General features: G+C 42.6%; 3 protein-coding genes across 3 annotated transcripts; 1 reads left to right on the top strand and 2 right to left on the bottom strand.

The window, feature by feature from the left end:
• Positions 1 to 707: 707 nt before the first annotated feature.
• slc5a10 (solute carrier family 5 member 10) lies at positions 708 to 20280 on the top strand (the record flags this gene model as incomplete). The annotated part of the gene is made up of 15 exons (XM_080029069.1): positions 708 to 815; positions 899 to 970; positions 1675 to 1779; positions 2247 to 2306; positions 2668 to 2772; positions 2891 to 2996; positions 3115 to 3195; positions 3284 to 3489; positions 6599 to 6734; positions 14792 to 14899; positions 15003 to 15153; positions 15644 to 15812; positions 18284 to 18499; positions 19159 to 19255; positions 19362 to 20280. 15 exons carry the CDS (start codon positions 708 to 710, stop codon positions 19550 to 19552), a joined length of 1911 nt encoding a protein of 636 aa, XP_079885195.1. The 3' UTR covers positions 19553 to 20280.
• On the bottom strand, positions 4210 to 13731 carry fam83gb (family with sequence similarity 83 member Gb). Its single transcript, XM_080029068.1, has 5 exons — positions 12418 to 13731; positions 10654 to 10821; positions 9511 to 9635; positions 7349 to 8750; positions 4210 to 5620 (listed from the first exon to the last, which is right to left on the bottom strand). Exons 1-5 carry the CDS (start codon positions 12901 to 12903, stop codon positions 5249 to 5251), a joined length of 2553 nt encoding a protein of 850 aa, XP_079885194.1. The 5' UTR covers positions 12904 to 13731; the 3' UTR covers positions 4210 to 5248.
• A 725-nt stretch (positions 20281 to 21005) lies between the features above and the next one.
• LOC307251425 (GRB2-related adapter protein-like) lies at positions 21006 to 24831 on the bottom strand (the record flags this gene model as incomplete). Its single annotated transcript, XM_080028796.1, has 5 exons — positions 21006 to 21185; positions 21296 to 21593; positions 24058 to 24177; positions 24556 to 24653; positions 24754 to 24831. The coding sequence occupies 5 exons, from the start codon at positions 24829 to 24831 to the stop codon at positions 21006 to 21008; spliced, it is 774 nt and encodes a 257-aa protein (XP_079884922.1).
• Positions 24832 to 25446: the final 615 nt, after the last annotated feature.

Genomic DNA, 25446 nt, shown 5'->3' with positions numbered 1-25446 from the left:
ACAGTTTAGAAAAGTCTGTTTCTCTCTCACAAACTTTTACTTCCCCAACTTAGCACTTACCGGCAGATGTTTGTTTGTTAAGACGCTAATGATTATAAACTTGTCATTGCTAATGATTGACCTTATGTGTGTGTGTGTGTGTGTGTGTGTGTGTGTGTGTGTGTGTGTGTGTGTGTACATCATGTGGACTGTAGTCCACATGAGCATCTGCTGTACTCCACTGCTCGCCCACACCACACACTCCATTATCCCCATAGCACAGCGTGTGTGTCAGCGCTGTACGTGCCACATTAAGGTGATGTGTTTAATCATCAATTCAACCAAGGGGACGGCCCTCTTCGCACAACCACGAAACACCCTCTGTCAGGCTTTTGGTAACAGCAGAGACGGAGCTGGTGGTTCAGCAGAGAAGGGGACTTTTACCAAGGGCTGACTTGTGTGTTTGGACTGTGTGTGTATGTGTGTGTGTATGATTGTGTTCCATGTGTTGTTTTCAAGTCTTTAGGGGGTGTTATGTGTTATTCTTGGTGTTTAGGGTGTTTGCAAAGTATATCTACAGCGTTCAATTATGAGAGAGCTGCACAGGAGTAAGGGTTAGGGTCAACAGGTGTCTTTGTGTGTGTGTTTGTGGGGGGGCCCTAGGAAACGGACAGAACAAGAAGTGTGTGTATTTTAAGTGTGTGTGCGAGTCGCAGTGAACACTGAGGATGCCTAACTCCACCGTCAACTTCTACGCCCTGTCTCAGTCCTTCAGCTTCTCTGACATTATCGTCATAGTCATCTACTTTCTTCTCAACCTCGCTGTGGGCATCTGGGTGAGAGTGTTTTTCAGCCTGTGTGCATGTAAAGTTTAGGTGTGTGTGTGGATGATGGTGTGTAACAGTTTTTCTCATGTCAGTCATCATGCAGGGTGAGCAGGAATACTCTGAGCGGATATTTCTTGGCTGGACGCGACATGGCCTGGTGGCCGGTGAGTGTCTGATATGTGTAACACTGATGATGTGGTTGAATGGAAAAAAAACAAAGAGAAGTTTCTCAAGCCTGTATAGTTTGTTGGAACTTTGTCTGATAAACTCATCAAATAGCAGTGCTTGGTTGCAAATATCAGTAGTCTTGGATTTGATTGTCAATTATTTTACAGCCTTGGGCATGTTCTCCACTACATTTCAGATACAAATATTGTCCTTTTTACTCTTTTACATCTCCCACTTGTTAACTTTCATATTAATAGTTCACATTTAAAATGAGTTTATAAAATACAATACATTTTTGAAGATTAAATTCAGCTGTTCTCAACTTCTTGCTCTTGCAACCCATTAAGAAAGCAATGTCTTGTTGGGTCCGATGTGAGTTGTTATCAGTTCCACCAACATGCGATTCTCAAGATGACTTCATCTAAATAACTGTCTTAGCCCTAAAGATGAAAAAGTCCAACACATTCATAGAAATACAGTATGTTTATTTGAATTTGTTTTCCTTCTTCTTCTTTCTTGCCCCATTCATTGTCTCACAACCCTTCACAGTTATCCTGTGACCCTAAAAACAATATTTTTCCTTTGCTCCTTTTTACTGCGAATACTTTGAATCAAGTAGGATGACAAATTCAGGAGTATTTCTACAACGGCATTTTTTCTTGAAAGATGTGAATCCTTTTTCCATGACTGGTGTGCACAGATTGGAGCGTCTCTCTTTGCCAGTTCAGAAGGCTCAGGTTTGTTCATTGGTCTGGCTGGGACTGGGGCAGCCGGTGGAATCGCTGTCGCCGGCTTTGAATGGAACGTGAGTGACATTTTCTATTATGATTAACTAAACACATGATTGACTGAAATGAAGCAGAGCTAACACAAATATTATTTCACATGTTAAATGTGACAACAAACCATAACTAATAATAACTCATTTCTAACAGTTTAATCTAATAACTTCTTTGAACAGAACTGTTCGAATAAAAAAGGCGTTCTTTTGCAGTGGGCATTTGTGCTTCAACTTCCTACATCAGTTGTTGCAGGCATCCCTCTGCAGGGGGCAGCAGCAGAAAGATACAAATGCCACCCGACTGTTTTAGGAGTTGCATAGACAATACATGTGGCATTCCAAAGTGACAGTACAAAAGGCCTGCACGCGAGTTAGCAGAGCATCAAACAAGATACAAGTTTGACCTATCTTTTTCTCCGGGGGCGACTGCACTGGACAATCTGGTCAAACCTCTGTGTCCTCTTTCCGTCTCCTTTCATTCCCTCTTTCAGGCCACCTATGTGTTGCTGGCCCTCGCCTGGGTATTTGTACCCGTCTACATCTCCTCAGGGGTTAGTTCTCACACACACACACACACACACACACACACACACGCACACGCACACGCACACACACACACACACAGGGTGACTATCAGCTTGTTAATCAGGTACATTTGGGTGCCATGAGACATTTTCCTAAGCAGCATTCCCTGCCTTAGAAAATTCCCGAACAGGGTGTCACAATACATAAACACACACACACACACACACGCACACGCACACGCACACACACAACTGTCTTTTAATAACACAGGACATATCTGTTTGCACATCAATCTTTTTAAAGGAGAAAAAAGGGAATGTCCAAAGCTCTTTCAGTTTGCTTTCAGTAGCTGTGTTGTGTTAATTATGTTTAAATGTGTGTCTTCAGATCGTGACAATGCCAGAGTACCTGGGCCGTCGTTTCGGAGGAGAGAGGATCAGAACCTACATGGCTGTCCTCTCACTTCTGTTGTCCATCTTCACAAAGATATCAGTACGACAATGACACACTGTTTGCTTTCTTTGGCATTTCCCACCATTTAGTGACATCACCTGCTATGAGATTAAATCTTTGCTCACATTGTTGACACACATTGCGTTTGGCTCCCCAGACTGACTTGTATTCTGGAGCCTTGTTTATCCAGGTGTGTCTGGGCTGGAACCTCTACCTGTCCACTGTCCTCATGCTGGTGGTCACTGCTCTCTACACTATTGCAGGTACACAAACAACCGCACACGTATATACACAATTTAAAGTATTATTAATCTCCAGTTTAAAAAATATATATATACTGAAATGTTGTCAGCTGAAATTTAAAGAATCACTTCCTTTCAGGTGGTCTTGCTGCTGTCATCTACACTGACACTCTACAGACATTCGTCATGATTATAGGAGCGATCATCCTAACAATCACTGGTTTGTGCAGTTATCATAAATGATAAACAACTGCAGTTATTTTGAGAAAGAATTGTTTAGTGATGAGTCGTTGGTTACCTGTCCACAGCATTCAACAAGATTGGTGGCTACGGCAACCTGGAGCGTGTATACAGCATGGCAGTGCCCAGTAAGATCATTCCCAACAGTACCTGCCACCTGCCACGTGAGGACGCCATGCACCTGTTCAGAGACGCCGTCACCGGAGACCTGCCCTGGCCCGGCATGACTCTGGGGCTAACCATACTGGCAACATGGTACTGGTGCTCTGACCAGGTACCTACACACACACACACACACACACACACACACACACACACACACACACACACACACACACACACACACACACACACACACACACACACACACACACACACACACACACACACACACACACACACACACACACACACACACACACACACACACACACACACACACACACACACACACACACACACACACACACACACACACACACACACACACACACACACACACACACACACACACACACACACACACACACACAGGAAAAGACAAGCAGAAACCACCGCTGCTGCAGACGTGTCTCAATAATGCAGTTCCTCTAATGGCTACTAGAGGAAGGGCACAAATGCCCTACCTACAGTCCATTGAAGTGAAACGCTGTACTTGAGTCCTGTTGTCTGTTTATACAGCATATTGGGAAATTAAACAGAAAGTTAGCACTTCCAAAATGTTGGTAAACTATCCGTTGCATTGAATACCTGTGTTCGCTAAACTACAGTTAGTAAGAATCAAAGTTGAACAAGGATATTTCTGCAAAATGTAAAATGTAATAATGTTTCCAACACAAAGTTTTAGTAATTACCTTTGTTCTATCCCTTTAATAAGTACAAGAAAATACAAAATCTCCACAATAGCTATTAAGTTCCTGATCAACTATTTTTGACTTCTTTCCAAGGTCAATGTAGATGTACAATGTGTGTGGTTTTGTTCATACTTTTTGCCCCCCCCCCCACAAGTAAATAAGTTTAAACTCTACCCTGTTACCCTGCTGGTTACTTTGCCAAACCCTAGGCTTAAAAAAAAACCTTGAGGAACCTAAAAGCTACAATTATATTTATATGCAGCCTACTGGCACAAGCAGGCATACTTAAAAATCCCTCTCTATACTAATGCACAATCTCAACTGTTGTAGAGTTTTTAGAGGCAACAATAGATCTCATCAGCAACAATCTGTCTTTTTATTTACAGCATTCCCCCTTGGTCCCACATCAGTGATTACAATTGCATATATACCAGTTCTCTACATCTTCACAGGAAATCCAGTACATCTGCTGATAATGTAAAAGCAACCAACACAGTAGCACCACCCTAGTACCATCTGTAACCACTCCCAGTGGTATCGTATATATTACAGCGGAGAGACATTATCGGCTGCTCTTTACACGTCACAAGTCATCTGTGTTGGTTAGATATGCAAAAACATCAGACTTCAAAATTCTGATGAAGAAAATCAGTTGAGGTAATTTAGAAATAACTTTTCAAACAATTGTTTACAATACTGAAGTGCCTGCTTTGGCAGAAAAGACTATCACAGCTGACCCCCTTTGGTACATCTGTGTCTGTTAAAGGTGCAAGGTGTAAAGGTTATTGGCGTTTTGTCAGGACAGACTTGGTGGAAATGTAATATAATATTCCTAAGTATGTTCTAATTACGTACAATCGTTTGAAAATAAAATCTGTTTTTTATTATTATCCACATCTAAATTTCGTTATTGACCAGACACTATGAAAAAAACATCCAATCAGAAGTCCTTAACTAGGAAGACTTGGATTTGAAGGTGATGTCATTCACCTACAGACAATTCTTCTGAAAACAAATCATCAATCAAACAGTCAACTGTTGTTGACATAGTCAAAAAATACCACCAATTGAAAAGTTATTGCATGTTGACCCTCAGGGAACAGGAAATGATATGCATAATGAAGAGTCACCTTTTTCTGAACAACATTCCTCCTTGTGTACCTGCACTGTTGGACAGTTCTACCTCGCAGCCTTGTTGTTTTGAGGCGTTTTCTTCTGCGATGATCCACCTCGTGCCCTTAAGTGTCTTAAATTGCTCAGCTTTGAGAAAGATACTCCTAGCAACCCCGCACTGTTGGTTGGCGGCTGCGGCCCGGTCTGGTCCGTCTTCTTGTAACCCGGGCTGTGGCGCCGCGGCGACCGGCTGGAGCGTGCGTCTGAACGCTGCTGAGCCGAATCAGGGTGCAGTGTTTGACCCTGCCAGTAACGGTGTCCTCCAATCACAGGGCCAGTTGATCGGGTGGGGCGGTGATGACTTCCTGGTTTGGCAATGACTACTTTGGCTCCTGTCAGTCTTGAATCATGACCTGAAGGTTTTGAAGTCTGGAACAACTAGACAGAGAGACGAAGCACAGGGAAATGATTAGGACATCGTGGAGGCCAGAGGAGTTGCACATGGTGTCTGCAACTACAGGCGACTATAACTCCTGAATTATCCATTTTGGCACATGGAGTACCACAGGGATCCGTCCTCGGTCCTTTACTATTCTCTCCACCTAAATGCTCAAATATTTAATTTTTATGCAGATGATTCCAAGATATACTTCTCCATTGATTGAAAAACTACAGGTCTGCCTTACAGAAGTTAAATCAGAACTTCCTATAGTTATATCAGATAAGCGTAGATTTTCAGTCATATTTCCTCACACTTTCCTCTCTGTAAACATTCAGCCTTATACCAGAAGTCTGCAGTGTGAGAGCTTGATGAAAAATAGGGTAAAAGTCAGTAAAAACAGTGTCCGAAAATGGTTTCCTCATCTTTTGAAACATGAAGAATATTCACAATAGCAACAGTATCACTGTAATATATATTTTTTAAACCAAAAAATTGTTCTTTTTCAAGTTTTCCAACTGTGAATTATTTAGTCAAAATATCCAAATGTTGGTTATTCGTTTTTTTTTTTTTGCAAAACACTGAAACTAATCAATGCTTTTATTACACCCTGATTAAAATATTGCTTTCTTGATTAATATCTGGGTCTATACAACATAGCAAGACCCCTCATAATATTACAGATTTAATTCGTAAATTATATAAAAAAAAACAGTTTAAGCAATTTTACAGGGATTGCTTGTGCGTTTTAATGATGGAGGTGCATATTGACTATATTTCCAACCTTGTAGCCTCTCTCCTAAAAACACATTTCAATTGTATTTTCTCTTTTACAGCACAAGTTATTTTAACTTCATTTTATCTTAATCTTATCTTTATCTCCTATAGTACACCTTTCTTGCTTTAATGTCTTTTGAAAAATGCTATATTAATTAAATTGTAACTATTATTTGTATCTATTGTGTTTGTTTGTGTAGGTGATTGTACAACGGTCCCTGTCTGCTAAGAACATGAGTCATGTGAAAGGAGCATCAATCCTGGCTGCCTATCTGAAAATGCTGCCCTTTATCTTCATCATCCTTCCTGGCATGATCAGCCGAGCTCTTTATCCAGGTGCGTGTAAACACATGTGGGTAAAAAGAAAAATAGCACACACACACCGTTTAATTGGGAAAGAGGTATGACATGTTTACTGTAAGCACGTTGTGGCTTGCTTTGAAAATAGTGAAACACGCCCATTTTTTGAAGGATTGGTATAAATGTGCGTGTGAAATGACGCTCTATCTTTCCAGTGTCACTGGACCATGCTGAAACGTTATTTCCTGGAACCACTGCACTCTTCTTTTGTCAGTGATTGATAACTAAAAAAACTATTTAAAAGTTTAGACAAGCACTGTGTCAACATCTACTCGTCAGTGTTATCTTGGGCTGCAACTAACAATCATGACATTAACAACTAATCTTTAAAATGTCATAAAATAGTCAGCAACAACAACACGATTTACTTAAACCCACATATTAATGTCCTCTATCTGAAAACCAAAACATTTACAGCTTGAAATGATATGAAAACAGCAGGTTCTCACCATTTAGAAGAAGAAAAACATGGCATTTTTACTTGATAAATGACGTTGAAATATTAATTTCTCGTCCTCGATTTTTTCTCAATTGAATAATTATTTATTTAAGACTTGGAGACAGTGAGCTCATTTCTACTGGGTGCTCACCTGTCCTATGTGCCTATGCGGTGAGGGATGGTCCTTTCTGCGGAGCTGCTGTGATTGGCGGATGAGGTTAGCGCTATCCTCTGAGCTTTTGGGCTCCCGGAGATCCAGCATACTCTGGGAGAGGCGGGCCATCATGTTGACCCCGTCTCCATGGCGATGCCCGCGGCCTGACCCTGTGGTCACTCCATTGGTCAGTGGATCTCTGGCCTCTTGCTGGGAACCGTCATAAAACTCCTCTTCCGATGCGGTGGACGCGCTAGAAGGATCCTCATTGGCTGCTCGGTCACACAGGACCTTGGTGCTGTCTAGGCTGTCGTCGTCATCATCGTTGCTGCCAGAGTCCCCGCCGTCGTCTTTTGACGTTGTGAGGCCGAGGTCCGGCGGCAGCTCTTCCTCGGTTATCTCAGAGTCATCCACACTTTCCGATTGGTCCATTTTCATCAGAGTGACATGTGGTTGGACGCCAGGCTGCTCTGAGGGGGCGGGGTCTATGACTAACTGCAGTGTGCGGCGCTTGGGAACAGGAGGGGCTACCGTTTGTGGAGTCTCTTGTGGAGTTTCTTTGACATTGTCTGTTGACTCTGAATCAGCAGTAACATTGGAAGTGGATGAAGGAGTGTGTGCATTGGGTTTGGGTCTCTCCTGTGCTACAGGTGTGTTCGGTTGCTCTGGAGGCTCTCCAGAATCTGTTGCATCAGCTTGGTCTATCTTTGGAGCTGTGTGTGTTTGCTGTTTGTCCGTTGGATTCACAGGAGTAGGAGTGGGGGCGTCTGTACTTGTATTCCCAGGGGGATTCTCTGTTCTTACTGCAGCATTTGCCTCTTTACCCACAGCAGGGTTCTCAGTCTGTGCTGGTAGCGTGAGTGGTGTGCTGAAGCGTATAGCCTGGCTGGTCTCGAACCTCTCCGACCTCTGTAAGTGCACCTGATGGGCTCGCTTGTCATCCCTGATATTTATAAATCCAATCACGTCCTTTGGCGGGTCTGGCTCCGGCCAGGTGGGCAGGTAGGGGATCAGATACGCTTTCTCCATATTTGCTAACGCCGGATGTACAGCCGGCTCTTCGACAACACGCCTGAGACGTGGCTGGGGAATTCTTAGGCCGTTGGGATTCTTTTTGACGGAATTATCCGCAGAGGAATTGGGACTTGTGTAGTTTCCCGTGGCAACGAGGGCATATTTGGGATTGATGAGCTTCCTAGCAACAGCAGCGGACACAGGAACAGGGGCCGCCTGAGGGACCACGTCAGGGATGGGTTCATCTACCATGGGAACCTTGTTGAGGGACACACCTCTGGACGTGAGGAAAAGTTCACGAAACTGCAGGTCGAAGGTCTCCACTGCCTGTCCTGTGATCACAGTGATGAGGTTTCGGTCCAAACGAGATGAGGACCAGGTGAAGCTGGAATAACACAGAGAATGGAAACATAAATGATTGTGCCCACAACCGATCCCAGGTTATGTTTGCCCTGTTTGAACTCTCTAACGTCACTCCTACTGAGCAAACCCAATGCATAGGTTAATCATTACACCAGCCATTGTACCCTGTATTTACGCTTCATACAGTAGTATGATCTTTGATCGTGTGATTATTTTTCACACTTTCTCTTCAACTCCCGGGGATACAGTCTCTTGACAGCAATCACAACATACAGATATACTGGTGGATAGATAACTGCAGATGACAATAACGGTGACCCAAACCTCTGTACATGTTGAGGTGAAGCTTTTTTAATAGTGGAAGATTTGCGTAATTTTCTGAAATAAGAATTGGCATTGCTGCAACAACACTTTAGTTAATGGTGCAGCAATGCCGAGGGAAAAAAGTCTGTATTGGAACAATGTTATTAGTCCCAGCGTATTCCACACATGGTTTTAATTTATTTTTGGGCTACTGGGTCGCTGGGCAAAAACTCAAAATTGACATATCATCTTGTTAAGTTATGGTGAACAATTTGGCTAACAGTGTATTTTCTTAAGCATTTTCGCAACTCACTGCAGGAACTGGGTGAAACTGGATGAGAGCGTGGGAAAACAAGTGCAGAATTCTACGATCATTTTCTGTGGGGTTGTCTCTTAATCCATGTTGTTATAAAACATATTGATTAGGGCAACTTTCAAAAATACACAGAATACACACACACTCAGAACACACTGCTCACCTGTATGAACCAGAGATGGCTCTGTCTCCATCTACCAGGAGGAACTTCTGGCTCAGTTTTCCATGCACCTTCTTTGCAGACCGCGCGAAGAACTCCACGCCTCCACAGCAGCGTACACGCATATTCTGCACACACACACACACACACACACACACACACACACACACACACACACACACACACACACACACACACACACACACACACACACACACACACACACACACACACACACACACACACACACACACACACACACACACACACACACACACACACACACACACACACACACACACACACACACACAAAGAGTTAGGTAAAGATAGGCCCTTGGGGGATTTAGTGTTGATGTGACTGAGGAAGGATATTGGTGAACAAAGGATAAATAAAGGCTGCAAAATAATGGTGATGGCTGACTGTACAGGTTAGAGCATGCATGTCTGTGTCATGATCAATGCGTGCGCAGGACACACCCTGCGGTGTTTGTCTTTAGTCTTGTGATAAGGGTGTGGCTCCAGGCCGAATGTTACCTCGTACGTAAGTGTCCTGTGCAAAAAAAAACTCACATGAGACGCGAAGTACAGGGGTCGTAAAATGCTCTTTCTAACAGCGGAGACGGCAGATAAGAAAGCAGTTGAAAGAGAAGGGGAAATCTGGCGGTTAAAGCTGTGAGGAAGGAAGAGTGAGAAATGAAAGAGAGGCACGATACAGAAAAGTAAAGTGAGAGCGTGTGCTCGGTTAATCTAGTTGCCTGCAGAACAGGCGGGAAAGTGTCTTTTTGGCCTCCAGTCCAGAATGTTTAGAAAAGCTCCAATGTAAGACACTATCTTCTGGAAGTGCCTGGACCCGTTCAGATACGAGATTCTATTTGCAGCCATCAACTAGCCTGTGCATGCACATTAGCAAGTCCTGAGGGCAAAAACTTGTCACACCTACCTCAAACATTTGCCCTACTTTCTAAATATTCCTGTTGTATAATAATATACTTATTATTTGTTTCTATCGCTCTACATATGTATGTTTTTGTAAATATATTCAAATATTATTATATACTTATCAAGAGTAGCCATCTATCCAGCTAGCTCATCCCCCCCAGTTTATCAAAACATCATCTGGGTGTGTTCGTGCCTGTATACATACCTTTATGTGACCACGGTGCATATCAGCTCTCCCACACATGGAAAGAAAGCAGGGGACTGCCGCCGTGTCAAGGATTATATATACAGCAATTTTGCGTCTGTAGGCGGCATCCATCAGGTCCCGAAAGATATCCACGTCTGTAAACGCATCCATCACCACAGCTATCATCTAAACAAACAAACACACACACACAAAAACAGGCAGACAGACACACACACACACACACACACACACAAAAACAGGCAGACACACACACAAACAGAGAGAGAGAGGAAACAACGGAAGGTTAATGTATCCTGGTCTGTGAGGGTGGGTTCCATTTAAGCCGCTCTTATCAACAACATCACACCCATTAACTTCTCAAAGGAAGCTGGACACTCGTGGGAACTGCATGAAAAGAGTGAATTAAACCCTGCGTAGACGCAGAATATTCTATCAGTTCTCTACATGCATGTCCCCATAATGAGACTGCAGGACACAAAGAGTGCTTTGCAGGGTGGTGACAAAGTGTGAAGTGTCTGGAGAGTGTGTTCAACCAGCACAGCACTGTCTATTCACTCTTCACTTGACCCAGTTTACTGCAGAACTGCTCTCCCAAAGTCTGACAATTTAGTGAATAAGCTGAACAAGATAAAATCTCCAGAAAAAGCTATAGTAAGTAAAGCGTGAGAGGGTACAACATTTTACAACAACATTTAATTAAACTTAGTTCAGCTTAACAGCGGCAATGGGGAAATGAGTGTGTCTGGATGTGTTTGCCCTGCAGCGTCTTCCAAGCAGTGAAAACGTTTTTTCTTTCTTTCTTTGGGTCAAAAAATAAGACAAGCCTCTAGGGATCTACTATTTGGGCATGTGCCAGCACATTTGTACGCGAGAGGTAAAAGTGATATATAGGGCACTGGCATTTCAAATATCTGCTGACGTCAGAGCATGTTTCACCACTGGCGTGCCAAGTTCAGTCTTGTGTCTTTGTGGTGTGCATGTGGGAGTTTGAGAGAAGAGAGGGGAAACGGTATATCTGTCAACAGTGTGAATGGAGAAAACAGCTAAGGAAGTCAAACCTGATTTTCTCAATTCATATATCAATGTTTTTCTATAATATGTCAGAGAGCAGTGAAACATGCCCTTTATAATTTCTCTTAAACCACAGTGACATCTTATAACTGGCTTGTTTTATCCAACCAACAGTCCAAAACCAAAATATACACAGCTTATAATCAGTAACAACAAAATAATTTTTTTAAACTTGGTGTTAAAGCTAATGTTTATCAATTAATCAACTTCTAACCTTTGCGAGGCATATGGGTTGTCCTGTATCAAGACAAGCATTACATTGTAGTTTAGTTTGTGGAGAAATGCTAGAACCATGATTGTGTGCTGAGTTTTTGTTGAGGACTAACTGGTGTGTTGACTTATGTGGTTCATTTTGAGCCTCTATAGTTTGGTGTGTTTGAATTGATTGTATTTTAAAATGTGTTTGGAACAACACATTAACAATTGGCCTAAGCCAAATGGAGGAGCCAAATATAAACCTTAAAAGAAAATATAGAAGATGATCAACTAGGCATACAGAAAGACAGCCAATAGACTACATATGTAGCCTAGATTAAACCTAGTCTACATTTGTCCATTGGTTTGTTTCATGTTTACTATGGGTAGGCCTATTTATTTCCTGTTAACTTCGCTGGAGATCCCCTGAACTTTCATCATCACTGACACTGCATTATGATCGTCATCACTGCACTCATCATCTTCACTTCCTACCTTCTGTGCCATCGCAATGCTCTTGCGCACCACCTCCTTGATGTGCGTGGAGCCATCGGCCGGAGGTTGTGTGTGCACGGTCACGCGCGTGACCCCTCGGTATGAAGCGGCGTCGGGCCAGCCAAGATCCAGCTCTGCCACTGAGGCCTCAGACCGGTCTGGCCAGTACTCCAGCGACACCTCCCCGTCTCCCGCTTCCTCATGGGACCCCGGGGTGAGGTTCCCCAGGGTGTCTGGCGGCTGGTGATGCTCGTGCCCGGGCCTGTAGGCCTCCGCAGAGTGAGCGATCCGCTCCAGCTCCTGCTCCGAGAGGAACTCCCGGACGCCACTCTCGCGGATGTAGTCCATGAACGCATCGCGCCCCTTGGCGATGAGCGCCTCGACCGCCCGCCGCTGGTCCTCGCTGTAGAAAAACTCCGGTTTGCTCTCGCTCACGCGCCAGTTGACGTTGTGGTCGTCCAGACACTGGACCTGAGACAAAGCCATGACCTCAGTGGACCCACTGGGCAATAAATAGTTAAGTACTGAGACCCTGACCCAGTTTCTACACGTCAATACGAAGGGTCAAACCTCGCAAAGGTGCTATCTGTCATTAGGGTCCATGATGCGACCGCGTGACCCGTGGTCCGAGAGAGAGGGGGGGGGGGGGGGTAGATCCGTCCGGTTGAGAAATTATTTTCCCATGAGAATAAACACTGGTAGAAAAAAGTTTCTTAACCGATAGGCTCGGGCTCAGTCCAGCTCTCTGGTTACACACACAGACACACACATAGACACAGATGGCACACACACGCAGGTGCTGTTGGTACAAAGCTCCCCCGCCCTGCGACACGCCTTCACCTGACAGGGGCCAGCCAACTCCAGCGGCGGCCCGGCTCAGCTGCTCCAGCCCAGAAGGCACAGAGGCAGACAGCAGCAGTCTGGGTGGATGAGTGTGTGTCTGCCAGTAAGTCAAACCGAAGCGGAGATAGAGAAATAACTCCTTAATCCTCGTAAAACGTGTTGTAACGGCGCGTGACTCAGACTGAGTCTTGCTGCTGACGATTCACTTATCTTCTTCTTTTGTTGTAGCGCTGAAGTTTGAACAAAACACACGCTATGTTGTTTCGAATCCCCCCAAAAATGGCAGCTTTTGAGTTCAAAAAGGCGTAAATATCTCCAGCAAGGCGTGTTTGGGTTTCAGCTTTCGCTTTGGTCCGAGCTCACGTCTGTTTACGGCAGTTTTCTATTCAAACTCCACACCAGACAGAAAGTTAATCGAGGTCCAGGACACAGTGTGGAGTCACCGGTTTGTGTCTGTGTCTGGAATTCGGCTACGGAAGCCCTGTTACCGGGGGCTGAAAGGCGGAGTGTCCGGTAGTTGGTTAGGATAGGAAAGAGAGGCATTAAACTCCACCCTCCTGACAGTGTTGTAGCCTATTGCTACAATGTAGGCCTAATAAAGTAGGCTACAATATTATGATACGTTTACTGTCACTATATGGCTAGGTTATTACATTTATAGTTTACATTTTATTTTTCATTTGTAGGCAGTGATATAGCTAGCCTAGTTATGTAGCTGTATAGCATAAGTAGCCTAATATGATAATGATACAATTAGTGTGGTAGGCTTTTAGGTTTAATACTTCTTTTGTTTTGTTGGGCAACTGTCCTAATGAAGTGTAGACTTTTCTTTATAAGCCTGATGTTCTATGGTGATGGTATATGTGAGTATTTATTATGGTATAGAGCAGGGTGGTGCTGCAAAGGTTTTTGTCTTTTTGTACATGTAAATATTATTTCACTGTGCATGATAAAAGGGGGGAAGTTTTTTTTTAAGATATTTTTTTGGCATTTTTATGCTTTTTTGATAGTGTGTAGACTGTAGAGACAGAGTTGAAATGGGGCAGAGAGGGGAGTGACATGCAGAGTACAACCACGGGCTGGAATCGAACCCGGGTCCGCAGCTGGCCGAGGCCCATGGGGGGGACGCCCTACCAACTGAGCTAAGGGCACCCTAAAAGGGGGGATGTTTTAATTATTTAAAGTCACTTAAAGTTACAAAAACATTTAGTAACTATAGGAGTGTGTAGAATTATACAAATAAAACTATGCATGTTTTTCTCCACAAAATATTGTGTAGGAGGAGTAGATATTGCATTGCCTGCAAGTGTTTCTGTAAATTGTAAACAAAACAGGTAGTCAAAAAGAATATATGTTGAATGGATAATGTAATAGATGGTGGTCACAGTGTCTGCCTGTCAATAGAATTGTATGTATGTATGTAGAATGTACTTCATGCTTCATGAGAGCAAAGGAAGATGAATTCTGTCTGAGTTGAATATTTGTTTGTGTATTCCACCTCTGTGTGGTACTGACCTGTGACATATTTCAGACACCGTGGGATGTGTGGATCCAGAGGAGTGTGTGCGAGTGTGTGGAGCCGAGGTGGGATGCTCCAACATTGCCTTTCCCAAACTAGTCATTGAGCTCATGCCCAGCGGTGAGAACAATAACTGCTCTCTCATTTCCAACATCTTAACCATAATTTATTTAACTTACTACCAGCATGCACGTGTTCACCTGTGTGTGTCTGTGTGTTACAGGCTTGCGGGGACTAATGATAGCGGTGATGATGGCCGCTCTGATGTCATCGCTGACGTCCATCTTTAACAGCAGCTCCACCCTCTTCACCATCGACATCTGGAAGAAGCATCGCCCACGGGCCTCAGAGAAAGAGCTGCTACTGGTGGGCAGGTGCGACACTCACATTCAAAGGGACTTTGAGCCAAGACTTTTAAAGCTACAGTGCGTAACTTATGTTGCCCCCATGAGTAAATTCTGATTAATTACAAGACAATTGGAGCATCTACACGAGGCAAGCCTTCTGTGATCGTGCATGGATTTTAGTCCTCCTGGTGTATCTCCAGGGTTTTTCTTAGCAGTGAAATAAACAACAACAACTGAAATATTTCTCAGGCGGGGGGCGACACCAATTTGTAAATGCAGAGAGAGTTTTGTGGAGCTGATAGGCTTATCAACGTTGTGTCAACTCGTTTGGTAATGTCTTGAATGTGTATAACTAACATTCCTTTATATGAAAAAGTTACACACTATAGCTTTAAACAAGGAAGCTGGTGATTATGCAGTCTAGGGGGAACTATTTTTAAATACCAGCGTCAACAAAGAAAAGGGAAGCTGGTTTGCATAGAATTTGAAAGAGACGAGCTGTATGTGTTTTTTCCAGGATCGTGACTGTGATCTTGGTGGTGGTGAGTGTGGTGTGGATCCCCATCCTCCAGTCGGCCAATAGCGGTCAGCTCTACGTTTACATCCAGTCAGTGACCAGCTACCTCGCTCCGCCCGTCACTGCCATCTTCACTATGGCTGTCTTCTGGAAGAGGACCAACGAGCAGGTAACACAAGTCTGCCAAGGGTCCATTTGAAGCTAGTTTGGGATGCTTAACTTAAAGTTTTATTTTTGATTCATTTGTTGATATCTTGTTTTTGGTTTCCACAGTCCAATTACGTCTTCAAATTGCTTATGAACCGTTCAAAGCACATATACGTATATTAAATATATATAATTGAAATTTGGACTTAAACAGTACACAACTTATAATTACTGCAGTAATTATGATGAGGAACATACAAGTTCGCCAGTAGTTTATAAAAATAAGAAAAAGGAACAGAATTAAATCTCATTCTACGGACACTTTTGGAACTATTTCAAAGACACACGATTTTACTTTGCAACAAACACAGGAAACATACATATCTGTGTGTACTGTACATATCCAAACTCAATTCAAAGTTTACTCTGTTCACGACAACAGCGTATTCATTAGAACTTCCCGGAGTTTTGAGTTTTTCCTGAGTGCTCCTTTCTCCTACACTGTAGTGCGGTGCATGGTTTTATTAGCCTCACATGGGATCCAGCTGCCAACATCACACCCTACTTTGGGTAGAATCCAAGTGTGTGCACATAATATGTGTGTGTTTGTGTGTGTGTCATTCACATTGTTTATTTGTTCCTCTTTGGGATGTGCATGCTCTTTCACTTGAACAAATGAATGTGATTGTTTACAGCTGATAACACAGTGGATGTGAGGTGAAAGTGTGATTATTAGAAGTTAAAGATAAACAGAGAGAGATAAGACAGATAGCACTGCTGCAATATGGACCCAGAGCTAATAATATGTGGGTTGAAAACCATAGGCTGTATATAAAAGAGGGTTGAAACATATTTCCACTGCAAGTAAAGACCAGTCCCCCGGGATAGCCAACACTGAATCCTTGTTTTGATAGAGCGGTTCCGGGGTGTGTCTGCTCTCTGTGGACTCACCGTTTCAGTTGTAAAACAAAGAGGATTTTCTCAGGTTTTTCAGAATGAATGGGGCTTCTCACCCTTTCCATATGTTTCAAACCTTGAATGAAGCTGCACAGAATCTATTGACTTTACTTTTACCACAATGTGTTAGCATTTACTAGGAGTTACAACATGGTTTGGCAGCGGCCCAGCAAACACGTGTTTGGATATTTGCTGGTTAAGAAACATCTCCGTTACATAAAATGTTTTTAAGCCAATGCTTGTAGCTAGAAAGCAATATTGCTCCGTCAGTTTGTCGGCCCAACACTTTAGTCCAGACTGAAATATCACAACAACTGCTAAAGGATCCATAAGGATGAATTGTAATGACTTTTGTCAAATCTGTCCTGTTCTTACCTCAGTACAGACTCACAGAGCTTCTAGCGTAGCTATATAAGCTTGTTAGTTTTGTTTAAACAGTAATACTTGCATACGTACCTTTTATTATAGTAATTGAAATATGGTTGAAAAAAAATCTAGATGTCAAAAGAACTTCAAATTGACATGAAATCCAGCCCAGTTTAAACCTGTATGCTCTGATGTCTTTAGACCTGCGAAAGACCAAACCATGCTTACCAGAGGGCGTTCAAAATGTCACAGCCGTCTGTTACCATTTAACTTTTTTTGCCTTTTAAAAGTTATTGAGAAGGGTCAATGGTACTGTTAAACACGAGGTGCTAGGTTGTTATATTTGTTCATACAAACGCAGTGAGCATATCGCTGTAGGAATCTTAATAATGTTGACTCATGGGGTCAAAGGGAACATGTAACTGCACAGGATGTGTCACACGCTGACAACAGTCTGACACTGTATAGAGAGCAAATATTAACCTTTTTATACGGGAACATGACGTGTGTCTGTCTTTGAACCAGAGCTGCAAGTCTAACTCATATAAAACCTGTAATTGATGTCATTATATCACGCACATGTGATGTTTGATGATGTATTCGTCTGAGGAATTTTTATTTCAGTATCCTGCCAGTAGCATGTGCTTGTCTCAAAGAGTCATACCATGTCTCAGACAGAATAGGGAAAGTGAGAAAAAAAAGATAAGAAGTGTTTGCTTTGAGCCATGTGACAAGATGATTATTTTAGTGTGTGTGAAGTTGAACCGCACGGATCACATTCCTTCCTGAAGGTTGAAGAGAGAAGAAGACTGTGTTATTTGTCTCACTGCACGCGTGTGTGCTCAATTGACACAACGTTGACAGGTTATCTTTGTGGGAAAGTAAGAGTGTTGAACACACCCAAGTGCGATCCAGGGATGCCACTCCAAGAATTTTACTGTTACTGGTATACTGATATGAAGGTAGTATAACCTGTGTGTGTGTGTGTGTGTGTGTGTGTGTGTGTGTGTGTGTGTGTGTGTGTGTGTGTGTGTGTGTGTGTGTGTGTGTGTGTGTGTGTGTGTGTGTGTGTGTGTGTGTGTGTGTGTGTGTGTGTGTGTGTGTGTGTGTGTGTGTGTGTGTGTGTGTGTGTGTGTGTGTGTGTGTGTGTGTGTGCGCATATGTGTTTAGGGTGCATTCTGGGGCCTGATGGTGGGCCTGGTGGTGGGCGTGTGTAGGATGGTCCTGGAGTTTGCCTTCACTCCTCCCAGATGTGGCGTTGTGGACTCGGCCCCAGCAGTGCTGCGCAGCGTCCACTACCTACATTTCGCCATCCTGCTGTGTGGGCTAACCGCTATCGTGGTTGCTGTAGTATCACTGCTCACACCGCCGCCCAGCCAAGAACAGGTGTGCACACTTCGATACAGCAAATAAATAATAAAACAAAAAGCTTATGTAAGTAGGTTGCTGTTGTTATGCTATCTACTTGCATTAAAACAAGAGGTGAATCAGAGTTAAATAGGCTTTATCTGAGGGTTGATCAAACAGGCCGTGCCTCTCTAAGTCCAAAAGATCAACAACTTAAGGGCACAATCTGACAGTACAGAAGACCTATTGTCGCTTACACAACAGAAACACATACATCCTATATGATTCATATTTCTAGTCTCGTTAAAAGCAGCGTGCCGTTCGTCACATCTGTTCACCATTGTTCAGGCCCGTGGGTGAACTCAAAATGCAAACAGCAGCCTTTTCTTATGAAATAGCCTGTTCCAACATGTTTCAAGAGAATCAGCTAAAACTCTAAAACACAGGCAGATTTCTATGACTAACTAACTAATCACAGTTGTAAATGTTAGAATACATGCAGACATTTGGATTAAAATGAATTTTGTTGCATGAAAATATAGATATGTTTTCTCAGATGGAGAATTATTGTTCAGAATGAACTCAAGGATCAAATTGAATCACACTGAAATGTATAGAACATCATATTTACAGAGTGGTGTCGATGTTTTGAATTGCTAGCAATACATTATACTAAGTCATAGGTTCTACTCTTCCAGCTGGTTAACCTCACCTGGTGGACTCTGACTGAGGAGGAGCCTCCAAGAGAAATTCCTCTACAGAAAGTGTCTACTGTCAGCCACCGTAGCTCCCAGGGTAAGAATAAAATCATCCATGATGTGATAGACAGTCACCCAAACAGGCCTGCTGATCCTGCGGTTATTAGTATTTGAGTAACATCTTTTGTCTGCTCTTGTTTCAGGCTCTGAGCCGACTCGGCGGTCGGCGTGTGGTCGCGCGGCAGGACTGTGTATGGCAGCAGCACGGTCAGAGGAGACTCCACCTCCCAGAGTCCCCACTGTCAGAGAGAGTGTGTTCTGGTCCAGGTTCTGCTGTGTCAATGCAATCCTGCTGGTCAGCATTAACGTGTTTCTCTATGCATACTTTGCCTGAGGGTTGAGGATTAGTTTTAACATCCTGCCCAACCCTTCTGCCGAACGCCTGCCAATTTCTCTCTCTTGAATGAGAAAAGTCTTGCTACCTGCCAAACAGCCACTGATTTCTCCACATCCAAGAAGGTTGGGAAACACAAACTGTGATTATTGTAGTGACTTTACACAAATCCTTCTGTATTTCAAGTGAACCCTGCAGATGTAGCTGTGGATGCTATAAGAAAATCCCATTTCTAGTGAGATAACAAACTGAAACATACCTCCTCCAAGGCTGCACAGACCTCTGTCTGTCTTATTTTGATAAATGAGAATGTTGCAAATCTGCATTTGAATCCACATTCGTATCAGATGACACATAATGATAGATAATCACGGGATACACACGGCAGAGTTTTTTGAGCATATCACGAAAAAAGGCGAGATGTTCAAAAATGCTCCACCTCACGATGTTTTGAAACCCTGAGCAGCTCAGGCTTTCTATTTAGAACACTTTATCAGACAAACAGTATTTCTACACATGTGCTTTCCTGTTATCATGTTAATCCTTTTACTACTGCCCCACTATACCCTAAGGTTTGTTCAGAAAACTGTCCCCTCCTCTTTGTTGTAACCTAGTTTTGCTGTTTTAGAAGGGTATTGTACAACTTACAATTAAGCTTGTGGCTTGTAACAAGCTTACGAGAAAGTGCAGTTAGTGTTGGATATAATACAGTATATCATCTAAATGAAAGGGCATTACATGTTGTCTTAAAATATATCTAGTAAGATTACGTATTTAGTGAGAATAAATCTATGTGGTCTATGTTGCATGTGACTTGCATATTTCCATTTTCTTTAAATGCTAATTAAATAGTTGTTTAAGGCCTTGTGTCAGTCAAGCAAGGTTTTGTGAATGTTCAGTGAATATTTGTGTTTGTACGTACTATTAAGCTTGTTTATGAATATAAATCAGAATTTTTCAACCTTTTCATGTCCGATGACCGTTTATCCTCAATTATCAAGACTCTCACTATTAAAAGTTTTTAAGTTGTCGCTGTCAATAGCATATTATTTGTGTTTTGTTCTCAGTAGTGCAGTTGGAGGAGCACTGAATTATTAGATAAAAACTCTGTAATTTGAAGTTATGATCGTTGGATTTGGAAGGACCTCATGTCAGACTAAATATCATGTCCATACATTATTTTTCTAGCGATATCTCAAATAAATGTAAAAATATGTGCATCAAGGTTACAAGTGTCCAACAATAAATGCAGGATTAGAGTTTTTATAACCAGATGATATAACTCTTTATTTGGCTTTTGAACAGTTTTACTTACGTTTACTAAAGAGGAGGTGAGACGGTAAACAAAGCAAAAACATGAATAAATGAATCCTTTCATCGCTTGTTCAATCATCAGATAAGAAAGGTAAGTCGCCTGGATAGATAAGTGTCAGGCGCAAGTTTGATATGGCAGTCAGTGGTGCAGCGGCACCACGCATTCCGGCGGAAATATTCCTACTCGGCCTCGACAGCGCCCTCTCCAGGTCAGCGAGCTGGAGCAGTCCAACAGATCGATGACGTCACCTCGCTGGAAGTGAAGGTGGGCCGTGTGCGGGGGCGTGTAGTCACAGAGGGCATGGGCCAGACGGGGTTTCTAAACACAAAAGACAGGAGCAAAGCCGTGAATTCAGACTTGGGGAAAAAAGGGTGAGTAATTCAACAGAAGAAAAAGAATGATGACGCTGCTTTCATGATTCATCATACCCCCTCAACTGGTTCGAGGACACGTGTGAAGGCCTCTCTTGAGTAGAGGCGAGCTGTGGCCAGGGACTCCTGGGAGCTGCTTTTATAAGGGTTGGGATAAGGGTTACGTCCAGGGTGGGACAGCAGCAGGCGAGGGGGCGACGGAGGCAGGTCTCGGAGACACACCACTTTCTCCACGCCAATGCTGTGCGTCCGGTAGAAGTCCACCAAGCGGTTGAGGGAGGAAAAGGACTCGTCCCAGATGCAGTACTGACCGCCCCCCTCCAGCACCCGGAAATGTTCCACCCGGTCGCCGTAGCTACAGGATTAGAGTAAACACAAAAAGAGTTAAGTAAGTGGGGATAAAAGGCAGGGTATTGACGCTCCTTGGTACTCTGCTGCCAAGATGAGAGTTTCACTTATTCTTTATTCCTCTCACGACTTTCTTTGTTGGGGAATTCATGCCGAAATCATTACAGGAGGTTTTCACGCAGCTCCAATGTCGACACACACACATGAACAAAACACACATCAATCAGGTCTGAGCAGTTTCGAAAAGCTCACAATAGTTAGTTAGTAAGTTGTTTTTGTAGCTGACTGAGTGAAGGTATTAGCACTAATGAAAGAAGTTAGGATACAGAGTAGAGTTAACAAACACCTACTGCTTCCTGATGCTCAAATATGAGATTTTGATGCTTCTTTATATATGAGAGATATGAGAGTAAACTGAATAAATTTAGATTTTGGATTATTGGTCAGAGAAAACAAGCCATTTATAGACATCCCTTTGTTTTTGTCATCGATCAACCAGTTAATCATTTGTTTTTTTCGCTGTGAAAAGATACTGGAAAAATCTCAGTATGTTCAAAGGTCTAGTTTAGAATGAAAAACAGTGGTAAAAAATCCCCAAATATACAGTGTACACTGATACAATTGACAAAACCTTCCAAAATAGAAGCTGAAAACAGAGGAGAAAGTTTGGCATTTGTGCTTAAAAATTATGAAAAATGGACTTAAATGCTTAAACAATTCTCCAAATGGCTGATGCTTGATTCATTTTCAATCAACTAATTGATGAATTCTTTAAGCTCTATTATATAACCAACAATTAATCAGTTTGTCAAGAGAGTAATCAGCTGATGAAATAATCAGCTGCAAACCTAATGAATATAATTCTGTGGGAATAACACACTTGAAAAAATACACTATTGTACAGGAACTAAGATACATATGTCATCCTATTGGTATTTATCATCAAAAGAAAGTAACAATATAGCACTCTCCACCATAAAAACCCTTAATATTTAGTTTGTACATCATTTATGTTGTGTTGATTTTGAATGTACTCGTGTTGGGAGTAATGGCCATAATGAAGACTAGATGAATGAATATATTTCAATTTAAAAACACACAGACACAACGTGTAATTGGTTATTAAGCTCGTCCCTCCCATACAACTGGACACAACATGTCATTACTCGAGTTTCATCCAGTTTCTGTGACGAAGTCTCGTTGGGTGGGAATGTTAGTCTGTGACTTCTGTGACTTTTCCTGTTTCACTACACTATGAAATCAAAAACATGGTTTAGTTTAAGGGTGTGCAATGGAATTAAGCCCTGAGCTAAAAATAAAAGAGGTAATGTAAGGATCGTTTAAAAGAGGTTGATCCTGTTTCTCACAAATGACATTGTCGCGTTTGCCATGATGTCATCGCAAAGAACTGCAGACGTGTTGAGAACTGAAAGGCATCTATCTCCTTTAATGAGTCGCTGCAATTTACAACAACAAAAAAACTAGGATCTACTTGAACATCACCACCCTCTGTTGATCTCTCTGAGGATTGCACACTTTTTGTGGTGGCGCTGCTTTTTCAGTCCTTTTTTATGCCCATAAGTTATTTATTGCTGTTTGGGTGCAAAGACCATTTCAAACAATATATTAAAAAGTGTATATTGGACATAATTGCCAACCCTGCCTTTAACTGTCTTGTGTAAGTGTGCAAGCACATAAATAGAGCTTACCTCTTAAAAGGCATAAAGATGTTGGATCATACATTTGTGCTGCACAGTATGTACATGCATGTCTGTGGCATGTGTCAATTGCATAATGCACCTGTGTTTAATCAACGAGCGAGTGGTGTTACGCAATGCCCTGATTATTGAACACATTCAATTTACACTCAATGATTAAATGAGTCCCACGTCACTCCGGTGACCCAAATTACATCTCCACACACACACACACACACACACACGCAAACGCACACAAACTGTCTGTACGGCTGTTTTATTTTTAGAGCACCGGATTGAAGTTGAAAGTATTTAAATAGTCTGAGTCCCTTCCTCTCCACTGACCCTGACACACACTCAAAGACACACGGATGCTGTAACTTGCTAACGTGCTCAATGTGCCGGAAAACAAACTGAGAGGAGCAAATATGAGATGCTGCTGCTGGCTGTGTGTTGTCCTGGTTGCACAGTATATTCTATCAGCCAGGTGTCAAAGTGTGTGTTTTATGTGATTAGACACAGCAGCAGTTGTTACATCTCTGATTATAAAGACACACTTGGGCAGAGCCACTACTGCTTGAGAGGGAAGGGTGATGGCATGGGAGGTTACAGCAGTGCAGCAGATTTAACACATGCAAATATAACTTCTGCAACACAGCACACTAACAAATTTGGAATTCATTAACATCACAATGTTGGACCATGTGTGTGTGTGTGTGTGTGTGTGTGTGTGTGTGTGTGTGTGTTTGCTGCTTGTGTGGTGCGTTCACTGACCTAACAGAGAGAGAAAACTCTCCGGGAGCCGATTCACTCTCCCTCACCAGAAACACACCAGTGTCCTGACAGTTCAGACGCTTTTCAGCCTCCAGTCTGGACACTTCTCCTGCAAACCAACTACAGAGTACAGACACACACAAGCATCGACATTATACTCTCCTCTTGAGATAACATGGTGTAAGAATTACAGTTTAATTATTTAAACTGACATAAGCTTTTGTCTAAAAATAAAAACTCATTTGTGTACATCAATGGTTGAGAAGTGGCCTCAGAATATCTTTTTTTGTCTTATCAAACATGGAATAGTTTCACCCTTGAATGAAACAAGCCCAGCAGGGAAACTGACTTTTTGGTTGAACAATGATATAACCTGTAATAAGGGGTCGCAAGTGGACTTTGCTTCATATGAAAAGAAGTCACAATACTTTTGGGAACCAGTGATGGTAGTCAAAACAATCCACGTCTATTAAAGGTAAAAAAATATGTTTTTTTTACGGATGAGGAAGGAGGGAAATGTAGTTCTTTGGGACGAAGCCACGCTTCCCCTGGATCTCTGCTGTGAACCAGCTAGAATCCTCCTCCATTTCTGTCACCTATAACACACATGCACCATCATTATTGCTGTTTAAAAAAAAAACATGCAATCTTTTCTTGTAAACTTTGGCCTGAACTTACACACACACACACGCCTACCTTGATGATGTCGTGTTTATGAAAACCGATCTCGTCGGCTTCTGATGCTCTGAAAGAGAAGAGAGCCACCGCCTCCATGCTGAGCTGAAGAGTCGGCTCAAAGGAACAGTTTCACTTCATGAATGAAGAGAGAATAAAGCTGTGTGAAAAGAGCATAGCAGTGGGATGGCACTCAAGAGCAGGATGAGATAATCAGTGTATGTGTGTGTGTGTGTGTGTGTGTGTGTGTGTGTGTGTGTAGTGCTCATTAGTTAATGATGAGTTTTCTCTGTGCGTCCCTCTGTTCTTCCATGTGACTGAGTTAGACAGAGTGTGAACACGTGGAGCTGGAGACAGCTCTCTCTCTCCATCTCTAACTCTATTCCTTTACGTCTCAACACTTTAAACTCCAGGGCTTTAATGAAGCACTTTCCATGAGGGAAATCAGTGACAGCGGAAGGAAGCAACCTAGAATAGAGTGCGATGACCCACAGTGTTTATTCTTATGATCATAACGAGTCGTCGCAAGGGTCAAGCAAGCAGTGCCTTCAGCTGATTCACTTGGCTCATTCTCTTTAATATTTAAAAAAAAAGGTTTTAAATGACCAGCTGACCATGAAAACAACAGGAAAAAGCTGCACAACAGCAACAGTGGAAGGTAATTAAGTACATTTACTCTAGTACTTGTACTTAGGGGAAATTGTGAGGTTCTGA

This window comes from Ammodytes marinus, assembly GCF_949987685.1.
Source record: "Ammodytes marinus genome assembly, chromosome: 6".
Lineage (NCBI taxonomy): Eukaryota > Metazoa > Chordata > Actinopteri > Uranoscopiformes > Ammodytidae > Ammodytes > Ammodytes marinus.
The sequence above is the reverse complement of the archived record's forward strand: the minus strand, read 5'-3'. Positions and strand labels throughout refer to the sequence as shown.